The sequence below is a fragment of the Lipomyces tetrasporus genome (assembly GCF_029532465.1).
Source record: "Lipomyces tetrasporus strain NRRL Y-64009 chromosome Unknown POJ06scaffold_2, whole genome shotgun sequence".
NCBI lineage: Eukaryota > Fungi > Ascomycota > Lipomycetes > Lipomycetales > Lipomycetaceae > Lipomyces > Lipomyces tetrasporus.
In genome coordinates this window covers 1,334,271-1,355,578 of record NW_026611597.1, presented here as the reverse complement: position 1 = coordinate 1,355,578, position 21,308 = coordinate 1,334,271, and the positions used below count along the sequence as shown (strand labels likewise).

The 21,308-nt window shown below is 49.6% G+C and overlaps 9 protein-coding genes and 1 non-coding gene across 10 annotated transcripts; 5 read left to right on the top strand and 5 right to left on the bottom strand.

Annotated features, from left to right (window-relative positions):
- Positions 1–199: 199 nt before the first annotated feature.
- On the bottom strand, positions 200–1,975 carry POJ06DRAFT_288051 (mitochondrial carrier domain-containing protein; the record flags this gene model as incomplete). The annotated part of the gene is made up of 9 exons (XM_056190284.1): positions 200–639; positions 688–772; positions 830–1,049; positions 1,103–1,280; positions 1,331–1,464; positions 1,518–1,631; positions 1,693–1,734; positions 1,807–1,853; positions 1,912–1,975. The coding sequence occupies 9 exons, from the start codon at positions 1,973–1,975 to the stop codon at positions 603–605; spliced, it is 921 nt and encodes a 306-aa protein (XP_056046370.1). The 3' UTR covers positions 200–602.
- A 790-nt stretch (positions 1,976–2,765) lies between these two features.
- Positions 2,766–5,341, top strand: POJ06DRAFT_219067 (uncharacterized protein). Its single transcript, XM_056185582.1, has 2 exons — positions 2,766–2,947; positions 3,023–5,341. The coding sequence occupies exon 2, from the start codon at positions 3,036–3,038 to the stop codon at positions 5,124–5,126; it is 2,091 nt and encodes a 696-aa protein (XP_056046369.1). The 5' UTR covers positions 2,766–2,947; positions 3,023–3,035; the 3' UTR covers positions 5,127–5,341.
- Positions 5,342–6,453: 1,112 nt separating this feature from the next.
- On the bottom strand, positions 6,454–7,453 carry POJ06DRAFT_265777 (ELO family; the record flags this gene model as incomplete). Its single annotated transcript, XM_056189105.1, has 2 exons — positions 6,454–7,289; positions 7,339–7,453. The coding sequence occupies 2 exons, from the start codon at positions 7,451–7,453 to the stop codon at positions 6,454–6,456; spliced, it is 951 nt and encodes a 316-aa protein (XP_056046368.1).
- Positions 7,454–8,823: 1,370 nt separating this feature from the next.
- Positions 8,824–12,486, top strand: POJ06DRAFT_246052 (fungal-specific transcription factor domain-containing protein). The gene is made up of 4 exons (XM_056186734.1): positions 8,824–9,057; positions 9,113–9,166; positions 9,227–9,316; positions 9,371–12,486. Exons 1-4 carry the CDS (start codon positions 8,909–8,911, stop codon positions 12,348–12,350), a joined length of 3,273 nt encoding a protein of 1,090 aa, XP_056046367.1. The 5' UTR covers positions 8,824–8,908; the 3' UTR covers positions 12,351–12,486.
- A 49-nt stretch (positions 12,487–12,535) lies between these two features.
- POJ06DRAFT_58872 (Rhodanese-like domain-containing protein) lies at positions 12,536–13,564 on the bottom strand. Its single transcript, XM_056191240.1, has 2 exons — positions 13,102–13,564; positions 12,536–13,050 (listed from the first exon to the last, which is right to left on the bottom strand). Exons 1-2 carry the CDS (start codon positions 13,222–13,224, stop codon positions 12,721–12,723), a joined length of 453 nt encoding a protein of 150 aa, XP_056046366.1. The 5' UTR covers positions 13,225–13,564; the 3' UTR covers positions 12,536–12,720.
- Positions 13,565–14,249: 685 nt separating this feature from the next.
- On the top strand, positions 14,250–15,329 carry POJ06DRAFT_235859 (uncharacterized protein; the record flags this gene model as incomplete). The annotated part of the gene is made up of 1 exon (XM_056185859.1): positions 14,250–15,329. One exon carries the CDS (start codon positions 14,250–14,252, stop codon positions 15,327–15,329), a length of 1,080 nt encoding a protein of 359 aa, XP_056046365.1.
- A 746-nt stretch (positions 15,330–16,075) lies between these two features.
- Positions 16,076–16,471, top strand: POJ06DRAFT_265773 (uncharacterized protein; the record flags this gene model as incomplete). The annotated part of the gene is made up of 3 exons (XM_056189104.1): positions 16,076–16,126; positions 16,233–16,357; positions 16,423–16,471. 3 exons carry the CDS (start codon positions 16,076–16,078, stop codon positions 16,469–16,471), a joined length of 225 nt encoding a protein of 74 aa, XP_056046364.1.
- Positions 16,432–18,564, bottom strand: POJ06DRAFT_58831 (uncharacterized protein). Its single transcript, XM_056191239.1, has one exon. It carries the CDS (start codon positions 18,335–18,337, stop codon positions 16,736–16,738), a length of 1,602 nt encoding a protein of 533 aa, XP_056046363.1. The 5' UTR covers positions 18,338–18,564; the 3' UTR covers positions 16,432–16,735.
- Positions 18,565–19,327: 763 nt separating this feature from the next.
- On the bottom strand, positions 19,328–19,399 carry POJ06DRAFT_t15. Its single transcript has one exon. It is a non-coding gene; the product is annotated as a tRNA-His (tRNA).
- A 250-nt stretch (positions 19,400–19,649) lies between these two features.
- POJ06DRAFT_246040 (uncharacterized protein) lies at positions 19,650–20,923 on the top strand. The gene is made up of 5 exons (XM_056186733.1): positions 19,650–19,955; positions 20,042–20,198; positions 20,265–20,405; positions 20,470–20,565; positions 20,623–20,923. Exons 1-5 carry the CDS (start codon positions 19,941–19,943, stop codon positions 20,649–20,651), a joined length of 438 nt encoding a protein of 145 aa, XP_056046362.1. The 5' UTR covers positions 19,650–19,940; the 3' UTR covers positions 20,652–20,923.
- Positions 20,924–21,308: the final 385 nt, after the last annotated feature.

Genomic DNA, 21,308 nt, shown 5'->3' with positions numbered 1-21,308 from the left:
TTGAGTGCGGGGTCGAGTCGCACAACATTTTTCAAATCGTGTATCATCCGTATCTCTAAAGTTTGACCGGCCCCTGAGCGATATTGATAAAGTGCTCCATCGCTATCATGGCGGCAAAAGTCCATATTCGATATCGCTCGCAAATCATAATATCGTTGCAGCAGTCGAGGTCGTTCAATCCTGTCTCAACAGACTAAAAACCATCATGGTCTTGTTAAGGCCGGGTCGATTCGTGCAACTCCAATCGCTGTAAACTCCAGAGTGTCTGCAGATGCTAAGCAGGCTTAGTGTCCCGACGACTAGACTTATACGGTATATTAATGAATTTCAGTGTCAAGCCAATAATATGATCCGAATAGTAGAGATGAGACATGCTAAACTCGATTACACAAAACAGATCAATCTATGTACAACAGCCAAAGACGCAGCTGAACTGCCCGAAACTAAAGCACAACATACGCTATAATTACACATCGTATTATGTATCTGACGAATATTTATGTCTACCAACGGGAACGTGGTCTAACTGCAAGTTCGCTCTATACATGGCCAGAACGTGGCGATAACTCCGACACACATGAATATGCGAGTACGACGGTATTTTACTTGCTAAACACTTTATCAAAAGCAGGGATCAAACTATTCATTGTTAGCAGTGTATGCGACTGCAAAGAATGTAATACGTACGTCTGAGCCAGTGCAAAACTGAACACGAGCTTCGGTCCGGTCGTTAAAAGTTTGGGCACGAGACCCTTGAAAAAGCTAGTGACTCCTGTACATATGTCAGGATCGTTCTACCATTAAAATTCCACGCATGACGTTAACACACCCTCATTCTTGACCATGTTCTTCAAGATCGTGAAGCCTGATTCTGGATTGTCGAAGTTTCGGTTCTGGATACGGGTCTTGATAACGTCAAGAGGAGCGGAGACTACGAGCGACGCAGACGCGCCGAAGATCGAGGCGATGAAGTTTTGGGTCCACGTCGCAGTACCGTAATCCTTCAAGCCAAACAAGTACTCCTTAGCGAAAGCATTACCGCCGAAAAGCTGTTCAAACATTAGCTTCTAGTAGTCAAAGCTCGAACGAAAGATATCCATACCGCGAACGAGCCAGGCGCATTTCGAGCAGCAGTCCAACCCCAGCCTCTGTACAAGCCCATGCCCTCGTCCAGAAGAATCCTAACAAATCCCCGACCCTTGAAAGATTCGGGGTTGGTCTGGCGCTTGATTTTGAGGACGTCGAGAGGAAGGAGAATGATCTCACCAATACCGATAAGACTAAGCAATCTCAGCACCCACACACCAACCAGCCCAATAGAAAACCATACCTGCCGGAAGTGGCAGACATCATGGCCTTGCCCGTCTTCTTACCAAAGGCATTTTCAAAGTCAGCCCCAAAACGGGTGGACAAAATATCATTGACATAAGGTTGTCCTCCATACTTGTACACACGTTGTAAGACCTAGTCATGTTAGCTCTAATTCCTTCCATATGATTGAATCTGTCGCAACCGACCTTATAGCCGGCGGCGTATCCAAGACCTGGGAAGAGAGAGAACGCTTTTCGGACGATAGATTCGTTGGCGTAGTTTCGGAAAACGACTTGATTCAGTTGTGACAAGCTAGTGACCTAATATTCGCATTATGTTAATCATATCTTATTTCTATGCATTTCGCAGATCAAGACATACCCTTGTGTGGTTGCTCATCAATCGCTTAGCTGTCGTGTCGACCTATCACGCACATGTGCAATCAGAATCATGTCTGTCACACCAATTGCATCCTGATCAGATACGAAAACATACTGGGTGAAAAACAGCCAGTTCGGCAATACCCGCAGTAGCTACGGACACTGTTAATTGATCCGGCGATACTCGCGAGACCTATATCTATCACTGAACTCAACATACCGGATCCCAACACTCGAGCAGCGGCAGAGTTGGACTTGTCCTTTGTTCCAGTAGGTGGTGACATTTTTCAGTGGTGTGAATTACTTCACGTATAATAGAAGATAGGTATGTCTATAAATCCTTTTAGTCCAACTCTGGTTTCATGAAGAAGTTGTAGCTGCGATTGGGGATGTCACAAATTTTTCGCGCGGCTCATCCCACTGGTGGGGGAACGCAGTGACGAAGTCCTGGGTGGAGCACAACAGAGCCTGTGTGACTACGGTTTGATAATTGAGTAGTTGGATGACCATATCTAGTATCTTTTGATGGCCATGGGTGAATATAAAGCAGACTGTCATTATTCTTCACAATAAAACACCGTACTGCATGAACCCCGGGGTTTCGTTGACATACGAAACGGACCAGTCACTTCTATATAAAGGACAATCCAGATTTACGGATGCCGCTTTCGTAAGTTTTGGCGGTCTCAACATCAAGAGCCATTTGTAATCTTGATTTGCACCAGATCTTCGACGGAGCAGCGTTCGGGACAAATGTCGCACTGTCGTTACGGAATAATCCAGACTGGACTTCACATAGACTTTCCTGTTAACGCCGCTGTCTAAAATAATTGGGAGCGAGAAAATGCTCAATGTCAGGAAAACCACGCCAGATTTGACAGTCAGCTAACCTTATTTGGTTGAGCTTATTTTGGCTCCAAGAAACGACAGGTACCCTAACCATAGACGGAATCATTTGTGTACTGTACATGGAGGTCGCAGAAATATAGTAGGGTTAGGGCATTGCTGGTAAACCGGGACCAAAAATAATAGCTGAAATTTACAGACCTGCATTATTGGCAACGCTTAACAGAACTCCCGAACATCCTGCTGCGCTTCTCCAAGAAGTACATCGTAGCTGTACCTTCGAGTGCAAATAGCCTCTGTTACTGGGGTAGCCGGCAATTGGTGAATTGACATCGCGGAGCTTCTGGATTCTCGAGAGCAATTGACAATTCGGAACGGGAGAGCAATTTTGGTGTATACATTTTGGTTAGGTGAGTTGTCTAGACCAGCCGCCCAAGTCCGCCTGGCATTTGCGGTGCAAATTGGTTTACTTACAAGCTTCACAGAATAATAGCCTCTATGGCTCAGCTAGACGCCTTTGATTTATTCATTTTAGGTGCCGTGTTTGTCGGCACGGTCGCGTATTTCACGAAGGGCACTTTATGGGCGAAGAAGCGAACTGCGTCCGCACTCGTCGGCAAGTCTAACGGCACCGCCGCTGTAGCATCAACCGCAACGCGCAGCATTATCACGAAGCTTCAAAACAGTGACCGTGATGTAGTTGTGTTTTACGGTTCCCAGACTGGCACGGCGGAGGACTACGCTTCGCGTTTGGCAAAGGAAGGACACTCAAGGTTTGGCTTGAAGACCATGGTGGCTGACATCGAGGAGTATGATCTCGAGGACTTGGACACCTTCCCAGAAGACAAGGTTGCCATTTTCGTCATGGCGACTTACGGTGAAGGTGAGCCTACCGACAATGCAGCGTCGTTTTATGAGTTTATTACTGGGGAAGACCCACAGTTCTCTGAGATGGAGGATCCTGAGAAGCCCCTGAAGAATCTAAAATACGTCGCTTTCGGTCTCGGAAATAATACATATGAGCACTACAATGTTGTCATCGCGCGCCTGAATGAGGCTCTACTGAGGCTGGGTGCCAATCGTATCGGCGAAGTCGGAATGGGTGACGACGGTACTGGAACAATGGAGGAGGACTTTCTGTCATGGAAGGAGGAAATGTGGAGCGAGTTCTCTAAGCACGTCGGTGTTCAGGAGCGCGAAGCAGTGTATGAACCGGCTCTGAAGGTCGAGGAGAAGGATGGGCTTACGACCGATGACGCCAATGTCTTTCTAGGAGAGTTTAACAAAGCTCATCTACAAGGCACTCAGTCTGCACCGTTCTTGCCCCACAATCCATATATTGCGCCTATCACTTCGTCTAGGGAATTGTTCAAGTCGGATAGCAGAAACTGTTTGCATGTCGAAATCGATCTCGAGGACAGTAAGCTCAAGTTCACTACCGGTGACCACGTCGCGATTTGGCCACAGAACTCAGACAAGGAAGTCGACCGATTCCTGTCTGTCCTTGGACTGACTGAGAAAAGGGATACTGTGATTAGCGTCACAGCCATTGATCCGACAGCGAAAGTTCCTTTCCCGAACCCAACGACGTACGACGCTGTCGTCCGCTATCACCTTGAGATCTGCGGTGTTGTTTCTCGCCAGTTTCTCGCTAGCTTAGCTCCTTATGCCCCCAGTGATGAAGCCAAGGCGGAAATCACTAAATTAGGTAACGAGAAGGATTACTTTTCCGAGGTCGTGTCATCGCGATATCTCAACATCGCTCAAGTTCTGCAACGCATCGCTGGCGGCGCGACTTGGTCGTCTGTACCATTCCCGTTGATTATCGAGTCTATCAACCATATCCAGCCGCGATACTACTCGATCTCGTCGTCTTCTTATGTCGACAAATCCAAGCCGCACATCACCGTCGTCGTTGAGTCTATTCCCACTTCAGAGACCGCCGACCCGTTGAAAGGTGTTGCATCCAATTACTTGCTCGATCTGAAATATAAACAGGAGGGTATCAACAATTCGAGCCCTTCTGCCGTCAGTTACGCCACCGGTGGTCCACGAGGCAAGTACGTCGGTAGCAAGATCCCAGTTCATATCCGACATTCGAATTTCAAACTTCCAAGCAATCCGGCCACACCAATCATCATGGTAGGCCCCGGAACCGGCGTCGCTCCATTCCGCGGCTTTGTACACGAGCGGGCGGCACAGGCAGGAGCTGGCGTCCCCGTTGGCACATCATTACTATTTTTTGGAAGCAGAAATCGCACTGAGGATTTCTTGTACTCTGAAGAATGGGAAGCTTTAGGTGAGAAGCTCGGTGAAAAGTTCAAACTTGTGACTGCATTTAGTCGGGAGGGCCCGGAGAAAGTGTACGTGCAGCATCGTCTGGTTGAAAACGCGGACCTAGTGAATAAGTTGTTACTGGACGGCGCATATTTCTACGTCTGTGGTGACGCTTCACGGATGGCAAAGGACGTCAGCGCCTCGCTCGCGAAGATCATTGCCCAACAGAGAGGCATTGCTGAAGAGCAGGGTGAGGAAATTGTGAAGAGCATGAGGGCACAGAATCTATATCAGGAGGACGTGTGGTCATAGAGCATGAATGTAACGACATAGACGTGACATTAAATGGGCTTGAATCAAAATTGTTGAGGATGGCTGAGAAGTGTACTTTGTATGAGTATATGTGTTACTATTATTTCTTTGGTTTCATTTAGCTACGGATTATCTTGTGACTTTTTCCCTAGGTTATGATTTCATATGTGCATTATTATCGACTGAGTAACTTATACGTAATTGATAACTAGAACGCTTTCTATTAAGTACCGGAGAGGTAGTGTCCAACAAGGGTTATGCCGCACAGCTTGAATGCTGTAGATCGACCGTCAACGTTCAGTTCTCATCAATTTCCATCAGTAGTGACTATATGGCACAATTCGCAATTAGATTGCGATATTTTACTCAGACCGTGTATACCTCGCGTCGACCAAGCATGTGTATTAGATCGTTGGCGTTTAAAATTCAGCCATTGGCAAACAACCCAATCTCAAATCATATCCGAGAGCTCATCTAGTCAAGTTTCAGTCAAATGTCGAGCAAAGATGCTAGCTCGTCACATCACCCAACATAACCCAAAATCGCAGTTTCCCAAAAGCTCACAACTTTTGTCAATCGCGTCCGACACCTAAACTGAGTTTTTATTGCGGCTCGTTTATTTCTCAGCTGACTCCCGGCCGTCCTTTCCAAACACAAATGTCTTGTGTATATTACAGGGATTCTTTTCGTTGACAAGTTGCAAATGCGATGACCAATCGTATTGCCTTCCGACTCTTAACAGGTAAGTTGGTTGGTTCCGCTAGAAACTTTCGAACGCAGGGCTTGCCATTTGCCATGTTAAAGTTCTGACTCAAAGGATCACTTTCATGCGAACTATATGGTATTGCGTATGGTTCTCAGCTCGGATGCTCGTGCATGAATTCGTCCACCAAGCGTGCGCCTGATTAGTTGGGTCGAGGTGACGTTAAGCCGAAGATCCCGAACCCGAGGTTAGGTGCCTCTGCAGGTCGACCTCGGGCTTTTAGATTTGTTGGGGTTTCTAGTCATCCATGTTCCCCGCTTGCCTAGTATATAAATTTACGTGCACCTGCAATGCGCCGACTCATTAATAATATCACCTACCCGTTTCTAAATACGTGGTAATTAAATTAGAGCTGATTTAATCGGGCTGCCACAGGCAGATGACGTGCAGATTCAGGGCTCGGCTTAAGAAACAAGCTACAATCAATTAAACGAAAATTGCGTACTATTCAAGACAGTCCCATTATGGCACCCAAAATTATCCCGTCTTCTATCGCCATTATTAAGCGATCACAATCGGTCTATTCCGGAGTCTCCATGACCGTACCGGGCGGGGACTCAAACTTCACTGGTCCCTGGGTAGGACAGTTTTACGGCCGAGCACGTACGAGTCGATCCAGAAGCCGATGAAGAGGTATGTCAACGGCGCCAGGTAAAGCACGTTAAACCAGAGGGCAAACGTCTGTCCTGGATTCACCAGGCAGCTGGTGTACTGTTCCAGGCCGGGATCAAAGTAGTAGATAAAAAAATGCGCGAGGGCGAGACTACCTCCCAAAACAAACTGGCAGATCTGGGCAGTCGTGAGCGCACGCTTGACAGCTTTGGGAACCTTGATATTCAACCCTGAAAGCGTGTAGTAGAAGTACATCAGAGTGTGAATAAGCGAATTGAACACGACAAAGATCCAGATTGGTGGCGAGGCGAAGCGGATGCCAGCCCACATCGAAAGCATAGCGCCTGCGTGGTGGTAGGTCTGCAGAAGGGACGAGCGCTTGCCCTTCGCGAGAATGATGACAGTGTCAAGGACTTCGTAAAACTTGGACAGGTAAAACAAGAAGCCGTAGTAGTTCAGCCCGTGACCCCAGATGCCTTCGTTAAGTGAGCAAAGTCCACGCCAAAAGCTCGAGCTGCCGCGCGCGTGAGTGGCCGACGTCTCTATCACGGTTCGCACAAGTGAACCGGTCATACCAAAACATGTCCACGCAGAGTAGACGCAAAGGAACAGGTTATGGGCATTGACAAGCCACTTGAAGAGCGTAGTTCGAGCAAATCGGGCAGGTTGAGTGCCGGGACCGCGGGATCGATTCAGAATATGGACGCACGTTGCGTATACGGTCGCGATGGTCACAGGCACTCGAATATCCATTAGCAAGTCAAACGAGCCAGCAAACAGTGATCCATCTGTGGGTTCGTTAACGAAACTGAAAGAGCTAGAGTCAAGTGCACACACCTGGTGGGCCTTGAGGGAGATCGATCCCAACCGGGAACTTGAAAATGATTCCAGGCGGCGGTGTAGACAGCCGAGCAGACGAATTGTTTGATATAATTGTGCGCGTAGACGCCATTCCGGAAGTATCGTGTCGGAATTGTATACTTTGTAAATATGCTGGAGTCCAGAGGAAGGGAATGGTTTCTACTGTGCTCATCAAGCACGCGACCCGGTGACGATGCAGAAATGCGTTTTAGGAATTTTGCACGCGGCTCGCGGCCTGCGGCTTGCCCAAAATCAAGCCCACAAAGCATATTCCCGCATATGCGGCCGCGAGGAGAAATTCGGAGAATGGTATTTTCGTCTCTCGCCAGCTTCTGCCCGGACTGTTGTCAGTCCATTGGCAAGGATAGCAACAAGAGTACAAGACAGCAATAGCGGCGAGGCACGTGAAAGAAATGGTACAGGTGTGTCGAGAACTGCGAAAACATGGCTCTTCTGTATCCGGCATCTGTCCAAATGATCTTGTAGCGAATTATTGATAATGCGACGCAGTCTATATCTTGCACATAATTTATATGTGAATGCGTCAGATCCTAACTTGTTGCTGATTGCAACTGACGTCACTAGGCAATTTGTCCAGCCTTGGTTGCGAATACCGCGGCGGCAGACTTAAACGCTGCATGACGACAGTCTCCCCAGACAATTGAACTCCGCGCAAATGCACAACGGACACGAATGACAGGAGAGTGCTCGCACGCGGTTGATCCGAAGCTTGCCGCTGTCAAAAAATGCAACTATTGATTGGAATTATTTGGTTGCGGCAGAACCACAATTGAATTCAGAAGTTGACGGCTCATTTAGCTAATACGGGTAACTTTGCCGCAGGTGAGACCAGTCGCACGAGAAGTCAAGCTAAGTCGCGGCCATTCGCTTATTGTGGTCGCATTCGCATCCACCTACCTCATAGGGCAAATTATGGAGTTAACATTGGCAACGTCTGGTATTTATTCTTGACCTCCAGAACATTTATTCCTGCGTTCTTGTATACGCACAATGTTGGCCGGTGTCCCTAACGGAGTTGTTCAGCCAAGTGTCCCAAATAAAGTTGCGTTCTTAAGTCATATAACCTTCCAAGCACCGGTAAATTGACTGCTTATTTCAGTTTAATCCTGCATGCACCTTTGTGCGGCTCAAATGCTTCCAAGTCGAACGTGCCGTTTGTTGCCGCTCTGTGCAATCGGCAAAACGAACCTTATTTAGTCCTCGCTGTTAGAGTTCTGCAAGCAATGGCTGGGTGGGGCATGGATGTTCTCCGAGCCTCAATGTGTACCGCACGTGCTTATTATGGTAAATAATTCACCACTGTCTTTCTTGTAAATTTTCTGTATCTATTTCTCCAGAGTTTGAAACTAGTGGTATCCGGACCGCTTTCATGCGCCCGACGCCATCGACGACGGGCAATTCTCCCGAAGAATACGCGACTTATCATGCTCCTTTCATCCTGCACTTTTCTTGTCTCGTAACTATTGGTTCAGACTAACACCAGATTCTGCCGACAGAAAGATACTGCGACTTAGCTTGTTCATCGATGCTGCAGGCAGCATCACTGTCACACCATCCCTCAGGTTCTCGTGCGTCGTTGGCCCAGCCAGGGCAAGGGCCCTACGTTTGTCCGTCGTGCTCCCGTGTGTTCTCGCGATCCGAGCATCTGGATAGACATCGTCGGTCGCACGACCAGTATGTCCTGAGTTATGTATATGTGGCAGTGCGGCATTTTAACAACTCGTTGTAGCGAGCATTCGAAAAGCTTTGTGTGCCGTGTCTGCGCCAAAGGGTTCACTCGAAAGTACGGTTACAACTTCCGCAGTCGTCGATAGAGCTATGATGCTGATTCTCTTTGATTTAGGGATGTACTTACGCGTCACGTAAGAGCAGTTCATGAAACGCCATCGGCACCACGTCGATCACGAAAGAAATCATGTGTCCGCTGCGCAAGGTAACCGTCTTGATGGCTCTCCCTCGTGTATCATATTAATTTTGTCGTGTGTAGCTTTAAAATTCGATGCTCTGGTGGCGACACATGTGAAGCCTGCGCGAAGAGAGCCTTGGAATGTGTCTATGAGTTTAGACGTGTGGCCGGTACTACCAGGACTCTTAGCGCCGACGCCGCCGAAGACGACGACATGGATGGTAGCCCTATCGCTGAAGACAAGAATTCTGTGACCGGGACTACTTCGGCTGAGAGTCCGAAAGCGAAGTTCAGCCAAGAGGATTATATCGCACAATCACCTGCTCAGTTGCCTATGTTTTACGGCAATAACGTTCCTGTCGTGCCAGATCACTATATTTCCGCGCTACCTCCAATAGATGCTAAACAACATGACCCAGTACCTACTTATGGCTTGCCTAAGGCTAACACAACGTCAACATCGATGCCACCGATTCCACCAGCCAATCCAAGCAATCCAATACGGACGAATGATGTATTTCCCCTACCACCGCTACCCGCTCCAAAGACCGAGCCCGTACCGACATCAATTCCTTCGCCACTGGGAAACGTAATGTCAAACGATAATCTAGAGAACTGGCTTTTTGATCCAGGCGCGTTTGAACTCGACTGGCTCCGGGCTGAACTTGGTGTCACGGATTTGTATGGGGGCGGATTACAAGCAACAAGCAATAACACAAACTCAGCTCCATCTCTACCCATAGTGCAAGCACCATATACAGCTTCGTCTGGTACTGCAATGTCAGACAGGACCAACAGCGAGGCATCAACTGTTTCTTCTCTACCGACGCCGCCAATGTCAACGCCGTCCCAGGCGTACACGCCTCCGTATGCGAAGACATTTTATTATGAGAAGTCTCGTCAACCATCGCAGTCGGTGGTCCAACAGCAACCGACTGGCGCATTTCAACAGGCCTTACCACCGCTGCTGGAGCCTCAGTATGCATCTCCGTCGGTGCAGTCTCCCATTTCTCCGCAGCCGTACGTCTCTACCACGGAACCGGCCTCTCCAGCGACGACTCTGCCTACCGGCTCAGCCGTCCCGGCTCAGCAGCCGCCACAGTCATATACTGGAAAGTATTGTGTTTCACTAGGACCGTTGTCATGGATTGGCGATAGTCAGCCAGGCTTAGCGCCTCCACCGGCAAGGTTGCAAACTTCATCAATGCCTTTAGCCTCGTCGATGTCGCTATCGCTACCTCCGCCGGTTCCGTTTAGCTCTCTTATCACTAGGCGCCAGCAAGAGCAAGATCCCGAGCGACAGCAATCCGACATATGGCCGTGGGCACCACGCAGTCTGACTTCACGGGAAGAGAATTCTGTCAAACTGCCGCCTCTACGCAAGTTCCTAGAGCAGACCGCGACGCTGCAAGGTGTACGGTCAGAAGCGCGGTCATCTCTCGGCTACGAAGGCATCGACGAACAGTGTCGGAGTGAAATAATCTCGTTACTTGAGGTGCCTTATGAGCGCCACCCGTATGCCGAAGTCGATATCAGTAAATTCCCAGATCGGCGGACACTTGACGCGTTTTTGCACTTGTACTTTGAGTACTTCCACCCGATCTTGCCTATGATTCATAGGCCGACGTTCCGGACTCGAACATGTCCCTCGATTTTGTTAGCCACGATGATGAGTATTGCTGCGAGTTACGCCGATATGGAAGGGTCGCATCAGTTTGCGGATACGCTGAGCGAACTGTGCAAGCGAACGTTGCTGTGGTTGGGCAATTACGACAGCACGTATACGAGGTCGGGATATTTCGTAATGGCGTTCCTCCTGCAGAACATTCATGCTCTCGGGTCAGGTGACAAGCGGTTATATGAAGAGGCAGACGCGTCGCGAAGCTATCTGGTGTCTAACGCGCGGTCCATGGGACTTTTTTCGCCACCGCCGAAAGAAACCGTGTTCTCGGTTCGCGGGGACGAGAGTGACGAGGAACTGGAAAAATTGTGGCACGCATGGAGAGACGAAGAGATGGGCAAACGGCTTGCGTGGTCGGTATTTGAGTACGACAGTTCGATCTCGACTTTGTCTTCTCGACGCGGATGCATGGCTCTGAATGATCTCTGCAATGATATGCCCTGCGACGAACGTCTTTGGGAAGCGCCGACAGCTCGGGAATGGGCTGCCTATGCATTTCCGGCGGGCCAGAAAAATCTTGCGCGTGGGCTACCATTCTATCCTACTTTGCGGGACTTGATTGCAGGTGCCATATCACCAGATGTCGTGCCGAACTGGGGAAAGCGACTCTGCGCACAAGCAATGGGACGGATTCTGTGGGATTTCAGGGAACTTGAGGATTCGGCGCTTTCGCGGATCTTGCCAGTGCCGCCGACGGATTATAGTCAGTCCAAAGAAACGCTGTTGCGAGCACTGATGTACTTGCACGACTCGATGACGGATCCGTACAATATTCTTGACATGGTGCACATGAACATGACTTGCCTGATTGCGCATTACTCGCATCTGTACACGGCTCGGGAAATCATGGATCTTGTGATCGCGCTGGCGCGACACCGGAAGGCCGACCGGCTGGACGCGATGCACCGGATCCAGGTCATTTTCACGCTCGACCCGGTGCATTCGCGGAAGCTTGCGTGGCACGCGGCGCAGATTATTGGCATTGCGCGGCGGTATCCTATCCGGACGCCGTGCGAGACCATGCGCGTGTTTTTGGCAGGGTTGTTTTTGTACGCGTTTGCGAAATACTTCCCGCCGCAGAGGATTCAACCGGACGCGATGGCTGTCAAGCTGGACACGCTGTCCTGGCTTAACAAGTATCCTCAAACCCAGCATACCAAAACCGACGACCTGGAAAAATGGTTTTTGCAGGGTGGCCGGGCGAGCATGGATTATGTGGAGGATATTTACGCTCGGGTCGGCGACACGGGCGGCGCGCGGGGCGCGGAGAGCGTGTTGGCGGTCGTGTTGGCTACGTTGCGGAGCATGAAGAGTTGGGGCGTTGCGGCGAAGTTTTGCAATGTTTTGATTTATGTACATAGACGGGACGCTACCGAGTAAAGATGTTGTATTCGTGGGATGTTCATTTGTTTTTGTACATTTGTATGGGTTTTCTTTGGGATTGATAGTTGAAAGGAGTAAATAGAGTTCGTTTGGGTAATAAATTGTGGTGCTGTTTGACAGGACTAGAAAAGGTTACCGAACAAGATGTTTAAGATCTATAGGACATACAACTGAACTTCTATTACTAGATGTCATGAATCTATCCCGAATGCCATCATATTCGCCATTATACTAACTTGCTAACCTCACCGTGCGCTTCTAAGTCGCAAAGGCTCGCAGCGTGAGGACCTGTAGCAGTGGAGCTTGTGGCCGCAATTTTGGCGCCAATCTTATCCATATGCAAATGAACAATTTCCTCGACCGTGGACTAAAAATATTTCCAGTAACCCTCATCGTAGTCCTCAGTCAGCCGCTCATCTTTGCCAAACTCGCGCTGCCACTCGGTAAATCCACCTTTCAGAACGTATACCTCCTGTTCCGGTCCTGTCTTCTGGTCCGCGTATTCAGAGCCCGGAGTCTTGTGCGGTCCGGTCATGTCTTTGTAGCGCATATACATGCTTGCGGCCGCCGGTCCTCGTTGTTGCGACAGCGCACAGTGGAAGACAAGTACAGGAAATTTTTGCAGCTCGGCGTGCAGATATGGAAGCCCGGTTGCGAATGATGACGACGGGTGATGCCGCGAGGTCTTGATATGTCCCTATCGTTTTTGTCAGCACCCGTAGATGTGCTACCTTCCGATCACACATACGCCGGCGTAGTCATCGTCCCGGACGTCTATTATAGCGAATGAGGTCGGCCGGAATGCGTCGGTTGCTGGATCAGCTAGTAGCCAAGATTTGAGAGTGTGCCTGTCTAGTATTTTCGGCGGCATCGACGTGCGGTGAGCGAGACCGGACGAGTAGCGTGGTCTCAGAAATATAAGGGCACAGGACGTGTAAGTGAAAGATCGTGTTCGGAAGAACGTTTTGAACTGACAATGATATTTTCTCGGTAAGATTTTCTTAAGAGTATTACTGCGCGGGGTTTCTAGTAGTTTCTAGCAACATGCGTGGCTGGTTCTCAGGGTTAGCAAGGTCCTTGCTATTGTTAATTGATTTTCCTCGAAGACTGATCAGCGCGGCGGACAGCGGACGACGACGGAACAATTCGCACAGCCAACTGCAATTTGAAATATGATAACTATGTCATGGGAATTGCATGATCGAAGTGGAAACTCGGTCACGTGCCGGCCGGTTGTTGATGATTGGTTACTAGCCGATAGGCGAAGAATTCGAACTGCGCCGTCTCCACTCCACTATACGATGAAGATGTCTACTAGTAGTCGAGCCGTCATGGCGACCGGGGTAGCATGTCGAGTCCCCCCACATTCTCTCTTCACCGCGCTTAATCCGCCAGCGAATCGCTGGAAGCATGTCATGACGCTTCTTGTTAGTCTTTGGCTGACGTAGTTCGTCTCGAGTCTGGCAAGGCACAAGATGTTGGCGGGATTCTGCGGAAGCACTTTGCGATTCGAACAGCCCCTGGCCGCAAGATCCGACGTGGGCGGCGGGCATGAGTTGGGGCGCACAATTCTATTGCAAGTCACATAGAATATGGAACAGTGCGTTCTGTTGTAAAGTACTGGAGTACACTATAAGCGCAACGCATTCTGTTGGTGTATGTCTACTCGGGTGCTATTCTTGCTGTCGGCGGGTATTTATTTGCATTGGTACCGGCGGCACAACCACCATCGTGAGTTGTGTCTCTCCGCGTTGCACCAGCGAAGCCCGAGCACTCATTAATAATTACACTCCGCTCCATCCACTCTTGCTATTCTGTTCTTTCTGCTTTTCCCCTGCTCACCCCATCGAGTCTGTTCCTGCCAACCGTTCACCGTACGGCTCTATAATCATAACCATGCTGGAATCGACACTGTGCGATCACGACGAATCTGAGTCCGACTGCAGCGCCAAGTCATTAGAGTGTCTGGCATATAACCAGACCTGCGGTGTCTGCACAGAGCTCGCAGCAAAGGATCCTGCCTATGCTTCAAATCTGTCGAACTCTGACTTTGCAAGACTGTTTCCTCCGGCACCAAACTCGCCGCTGTTCTTGTCCTTCATCGACAACGACTTGCTTTCCATCGACATCTCCTCCGATCCCGCAGACCGCAACCGCCTCTTTCTCGTGTCCTTCAAGCCATATTCTTGCTACGGAATGATTTACCGGTTCGGTCTCTCCGACCGCGAGGTCTGTGCTATAGCCAGCACATCTTTCCGTCGCAAGATCACGAAACGTCCTGGCACAGAGCTCTTCTTTGCCAACTACTCGCGTGTCGAACTCAAGCCTTCTGCCTTCAAGACGCGTGCATACTCATTGTTCTCTCGGTCGTCCTCGCCCCTGCCGACTTTGACCGGCGATAACGGCTCCATTTCATCCAGGACGTCGGGCTACAAAGACGACGTGAGTGTTCCCGATAAATACTCGTTTGAGTACTGGGGCGTCCAGTATCTTTGGCGCCGTCGCCGCCTCCGCCGCTCCATGTCTGCGGCATCAGCACTCACAGACTCGTCAGGAGCTTCGACCGAACAGTCCGCGGACGAGTTCGATCTGCTCGCGACATGCCACCACGTCGCTCATCGCCATATCACTATCGCGACTCTCGCCCGCTCCGGTCGGTCGCTGTCCTGGGAACTCCGCTTCATTCAGGCATCGCTCCCGAACGAAGATCGCAATCCCCGCGCTCGTGCAGAAGTCATCCTCACCACAGCGTCCTGCATCGTCCGTCGCGAGCACCTCGTTCTCGCCCCACCTCAGTCGCAAGAATATCATTATACCCACAAGGGACTCCACTCTATCCCTCATCACCGAAGTCCGCTCGGGATAAGAGCAGGCGGCCTTCGCATCAGTGTGGAGTTACTCACATGGAGGACGTTAAAGCGTGAGATGTCAGGTGTCTGGAACGACGTTTCTGGCGTATTAAAGACGAAAAAGTAATGGTCGCGCGGATTACTACAAACATATATATTTCTTTTCTTGTAGGTGCTGGAGGTCACATATTGTTATTGCTTTTTGCGTTTCTGTTATCAAGGTTGTGTCACTTGTTCGGGCCGTTTGGGCGCAGTGGATTGGAGTGGACCAATTCCGGTTCGCTTTGTTATTTTTTTAGAATACGGCATTGCGAAATATGTGATGCAGTGATGAATAGCTTGAAATATCATTTTTCATCCACTTCGTAATTGAGAGCACATGCAAACCGGGAACTTTCACTCAGCAGCAGGATTGTTCCTGATTCTTCACGCAGCCAACTAGTCATAATAACCCTGCAGATTATAACCGACTGCACGCTACTCTGCTGCTGAGTGAAAGTTGCGTACTCCCGGTTTGCGAGTGCTCTCAATTCTTCCGTCTAGTTGTGTGCAGGTGGCACAAGCGTTCCACCAATCGTGACATGAAGGCTACCGGCCGCTCACATCTGAACCCTAATCCATTCGAATTGACCAACCAACCGCGACTTTGCGTCCCGACGACACCAAACCGGAAATATTTCAATTGTGTCCTCTGCAAGAGAGATTTTACATCCGCAAATAGGTACGTATGAAATTTTGTTTGGCCATACAGATTGTTGGATTGAATATTTTTTGTCAGGGATCTTGGTGGCGAGTGACGAGGTGGGGTGAGGAATGGCATCTGGCTAATGAAGACCATTGATCGTGCATTGCTAACGAACTTGAGTAGACACAATGGCCGGTGCAGTATATCACATTTTGGGTCGGGCTTTCAAGCCCCATCAGGTACGTTTTGTGGCCGCAATGTCGATTTTCAAGTCCGGCACAGAACCGTAGTTGAATTGCGACAGCTTGCCGCTGCGAGACAGCGGATTAACTAATTGGACAACAGCTCGCCATCGCGACCCTCGGAACCACGGGTCTCCTTGTCTTCAGTATGACCGGCGGCAGCAAGTCCGAGAAGGCCAACATGCCGCCTATCAATGCTTCCAGCCCCGAGGAGGAGGATTTTGTCAAGTATGTTTGATTTTGTCTCCTGTTTTGCTAAGAAGGATTGTCGTAGGCGATGCTGACCTGTGTAGGACTTTCCTCAAGTCGCTTGAGTCCGAGGAGAAGAAGCCTGCTCACTAAGTATCCCGTCGACATCAAGTAGACTTCAGTACGAGGTTTCGGATGGCAGAGGATATGGCGATTATGTTAGTGTATAAATAAGATTTAAAGCACGCTTTATAGATGACGCGATATGGACGTTACACAATTTTACTCATACATTGCTGACGAGGTCATAAATTCATCATATATACAAAAATGAGCCACGCTTTTCCAAAAGGAGATAAACCTAGCACGTATGAGATAAGTGAAATATATGCATAACCGTGTCACAGCACAAATTCGTCAACGGGTAGATTTGACGGGCACCCTGCAATCCACGAGACAATTGACAAGGTCCCGCGCACCGACGTGGATCACAGACGACTCAGTATCCCGTATTCCAAAATTAATCATGACCACATCGTCGAGCCAGCCGTGGAAGAAATCCGTCACGATTGGGTGCCGGGGAACCTGCAGCGGCATCTCGCTCAGTAGTGTATGTGGCAGCTCTTGTATTCGAGCCCACGCTGCTTCACTTTGCGGTTTTGCTGGACCCTTGCCTGCTTTGTAGTCTGGCTCAGTTTTTGCGGCAGGAGCATCAGCATCCGGCACTGGCGCCGCTGGTGGCAATCCTACTTGTGCCTCTGGCTCTGCTGGCGGCGATTCCAAATTCGTCCCGTGACCGAAGTCCTCTCGGCGCACGAGGCGACGTAATGATGCGACCTCTTCGCTTCTTGACTGTAATCGTCGCGACGCTTTCAGGTGATCACTCCAAGAATGCCGCGTTCTGACGGTGGTGTCCCAGGCCATACTCACAGTGTATATCATTTGCGACTCGTCCATCCCGGCAAATACGAGGTTCTTTGATCTCGCGATGATGTCAAACGGCGCGGTCGCGTTCATGACAACAAGGTACCGCTCGTACAAGATGTCCATTCGCCGGATCCGCTTAATATGTGCGATGGACAGTAGCACCGTATTATCGGCAGTTGGCACGCACGGAAAGTTACAGAGCGTAAGCCGTAACGCGTTCGTAGCTTGATGGAGATGAATGTTGTCGTGTTCTACTGTCGAAATGCAGCCTTGGTCGCTGTCGGCAATGTTTACACTCGGGTCCTGTATGCTAGTCACCGACTGAGGCTTGAGATTATGGTGGATGTATTCCTGATTCTCGAGATCCCACAAGAAGAACCAATTCTTTGATATTTCCTCTGGAGCAGGCGAATCTAGCTCGTAGTATCGGTCAAATCGGATCGGAACATGATCAAGTTGCATTTCCCGGCCGAGTTCGGGGATGAGAACCCGAAGGTCGATGACGTACATTCCCAGACAATGCTCATGTGAGTTAGACCCGACGACCATCAACGGCTCACCGAACGGCGAGAACAAAACTCTCGGATCAAGAAAGCCCTGATCGACCTCGAGCCAATCCCACTTCTTGCATGTGCCCGTCGTGGGACGAAAGTGCGGGTTGTCGAGCGTCTTGAGCTCTGTGGTGCACTCGACGACTTTGCGCTCCGTGATTGGCACTTTCTTCCAGCGCATAAAGCACCACTGCACGTCGTGGATGGTATCCTGGCCGGACCGCACGACGCCGAGGTACTGGTGCTTCGAGCTGGCCGGGAGGGGCAGGAGATTAGGATTGTACTTTCCTGCTCCGCCGAAACGCACGCGGGATGACGTAAGGTCGTCGTTGAACACCGACGCGAGTAGCGTCGCCTTTTCGCTGGTGAAGGCATGCAAATTGGAGCATGTGCCGATGCCGGAGAAGGCAGACTCATCTTGGAGCTGCTTTGAGGAGGTCGAGCTTTGAGTGAGTGATTGCGAAGACGCTGAGCGGAGCACGATCACGCCGGCCACAATGATTATGAGCACCAGAGCGACCGTCTGGCTCTGCCGCCGCATGATGGCGATATTACTGAGAGCAAATCGAAAAGCTAGAGAGTGTCAGTATGTTATTGCTACAGCGCTGGCTAGAGTAGTGACAGCCGTGATATGGGCGCCCGTCGCCAAAGTGACAGCGGTAGGTCGCGGGGCAGCCCTCATTCCTGGCATTTTGAGTTGAGCACAAAGCCAACCCGTCCCTCAACTGACCGTTCCGTTGTTGCGGGTAAGGTTTATTTATGCCCCATGCTTGACAACCATTCTTGATGGATTCCAAACCTGCGCACTATAATATGATACGGACCACCTGTTCTTTCACTGCCCGGTCTCCAAGCACATCTGGGGCCTAGTGGCCGAGCATCTCCACATTTTGTGTCCCCCGCAGCTCTCGGCTGCTACCCTCGCTCTCGGCCGGCCGCCGGTGGTTTTCGAGCACGTTCTGCTCTACGTGCACCTGGTCTGGGTCGTGTTCGTTGCCCTGGTCCGCCGCCGCGATGGGTTTAGTACAGTGGGGCGGTCTGATCCGCCGCTCCCTGAGGTGCCAGCAGTACGAGGAGCCCTGGGAAGGAGGGGCTCTCCGGGCGACGGTGGTCTCTGGATCGTTCTTTCGTTTTTCTTTCTTCTTCTTTCGTGTTTGCGTCGTTTTAGGGTTCTTTCATGTACATAGGCATCGGCTCTAGGTTTGGGCCCTGGGGTATACTCTAATGTACATATTCATTCGTTTTTCGGGCCCGTGGGGTGGCTTTGGTCGTTCGTTGGTTCGGTGGTTTGTGGTTTGGTTGGTTCGTTGTTTCGTTGTTTCGTTGGTTTTCGGGCTTGGTGTATATTCATGTATATATCAAATAGAAGAGCCCTTTCCAAAAACAAAAAAAAGAAAAAAAAGATCGCCGCCTATTTATGCTGGGGATATCTCAGTGCAAAAGCGACGTCTGATTTGCTGGATTAACGCTACGATTGTCGAACAAAATGCGCCACGAACAACAAAAAAACAAATTAGGCGTCTACGGCACTTGCCGTTGCCCAGAATCGAACTGAGGTCTCTTCGGCCACAACGAAGTGTACTGACCACTATACTACAACGGCCTTATTCACGCCACAGCCACACGGCTGCGGAGCCACCACCTCAAAAATGAATGAGTCAGCAATTACATCAGCGGATCAGCTTAGGTAATTAGCTGGAATTGTTATATGAGCGGCAGCTTGTCAGCTAGCAACAAAGCCCTAAAGGGTTAGGGTATAGTTTGTTTATGTTGGTCCGTTCTGAGCTACAGCGCGGGCAAGGGTTGCGGGAAGTTCGCGTTGGAAATGTGAGGCTGCCCCTGTTTTGTTTAGACTTGTTTGATTATTTCCAACTCATTGTCCCATCGCGTTTTGCCGTTGACATTTTTCTGGACATAGTAAGCCAGGTATGTCATGCCTTTGTCTTGTTTCTAGCTTTGGAGATGTGGAGCTTCGGAGATCTCATAAGGCTAGTGTGGACGAATTGGTAAACCAGTACACAGACCCATAACATTGTTTCCTAAAACATTATACAACGGATGCAAAATTCAGTTGGCTTAGGCTGACGATGTTTATGATTTAGTTAGAATACTCACCGATCTACTGCAATTTATTGGTAATAACAATGTCTTCCAAGTCGGTGAGTACTGACATTCGAATTACGGAATTATGGCTGAACGTTTCTTCTTCGCGACGACGGTGCCTAATAACATTACTGCTATATAGGCTACTACCAAGGCTTACCAGAATGCCTTTGCCCTCTTTGACAAGCGCGGAACCGGTAAGGTCTCGCTCCAGGCTCTCGGCGATCTTCTGCGCGCGTGCGGCCAGAACCCCACGCTTGCTGAAATCGAAGAGTTGGAGGAATCCGTAGGCGGTGACTGTATGCTCTTGCAATTTCATATGGACGACATATTGCGGCATATCGGCACGAAACTGACTTGTTTAGTTGATTTTGAGACATTTTTACAGGTCCTTAACCGGCCGGACGGATTCCGAGCGCCAGGTGAGCCTGAGGACTATGTCCGTGGATTTCAGGTATTCGACAAGGATAAGACTGGATTCATTGGCGTTGGCGAGCTTCGATACAGTACGTGTGGATCATACATTATCACGACCTGCGAGTTGTATGCACTAACGGACATTAAATTTAGTCCTCACTTCTTTGGGAGAGAAACTGTCAAGTGAAGAGGTTGACGAATTACTGAAGAACGTTAACGTCACAAAGGATGGTAATGTCAACTATACTGGTAAGCCCTCTCGCTTCTAGGTCTTCTACAATAGCGTTTAATGCTAACTGTCGCCAGACTTTGTCCGAATGATTCTTGCCAACTAAATGACACTTCGCTCCACTTCCACAGTGGCCCGAGGCGAAGTTCTGCTTTATCTACACGTCACGCGCTGCTAATGATTTAATTTTATATGACTCTTGCCTTTCACGTTTCTTGTTGGCAACGCCGATGCGTAGTGGCTTGCGGTCAGTTAATGTTGTTTTAATAAATGTTTGGTTCCGTCATGTATATGTTAGATCGATTGTAAGTAATACCTACGGGAAGCGTGAACTGCCAAATTAGGGAGCATCGGATAATATATATATATTTCTAAAATGCAGGTGATGAATTAGGGCCGACCCCGACTTCGACAGATGTGAAAGTCGGGGGTTGGCACGATTGAGGACGGAGAAGAGGGGTCGAGTACGGCCTCGTTGTAGTGTACGAGGGGTTTGTGGCGCAAGTCGCCGCACTAACGAGCTTGCTGCTGCAGGACCTCAGATAAAGTACTACATAAATTTAAATTAGCGAAAAATCGCAAATCCTTCCCAGTCTGCACCGCGTCGACGATCGGCTAATCTGCCTGTTCAAGCTTTCCGTCCGTCGGTTCTTCACCATCACTGTGCGAGATATACTTCGCATCGGTTGGTTAAGCTGTACTTTTGTGCGCTAGCTGAAAATCATCTGCAGCAATCATCCGGATATCACCAGCACACGTAATA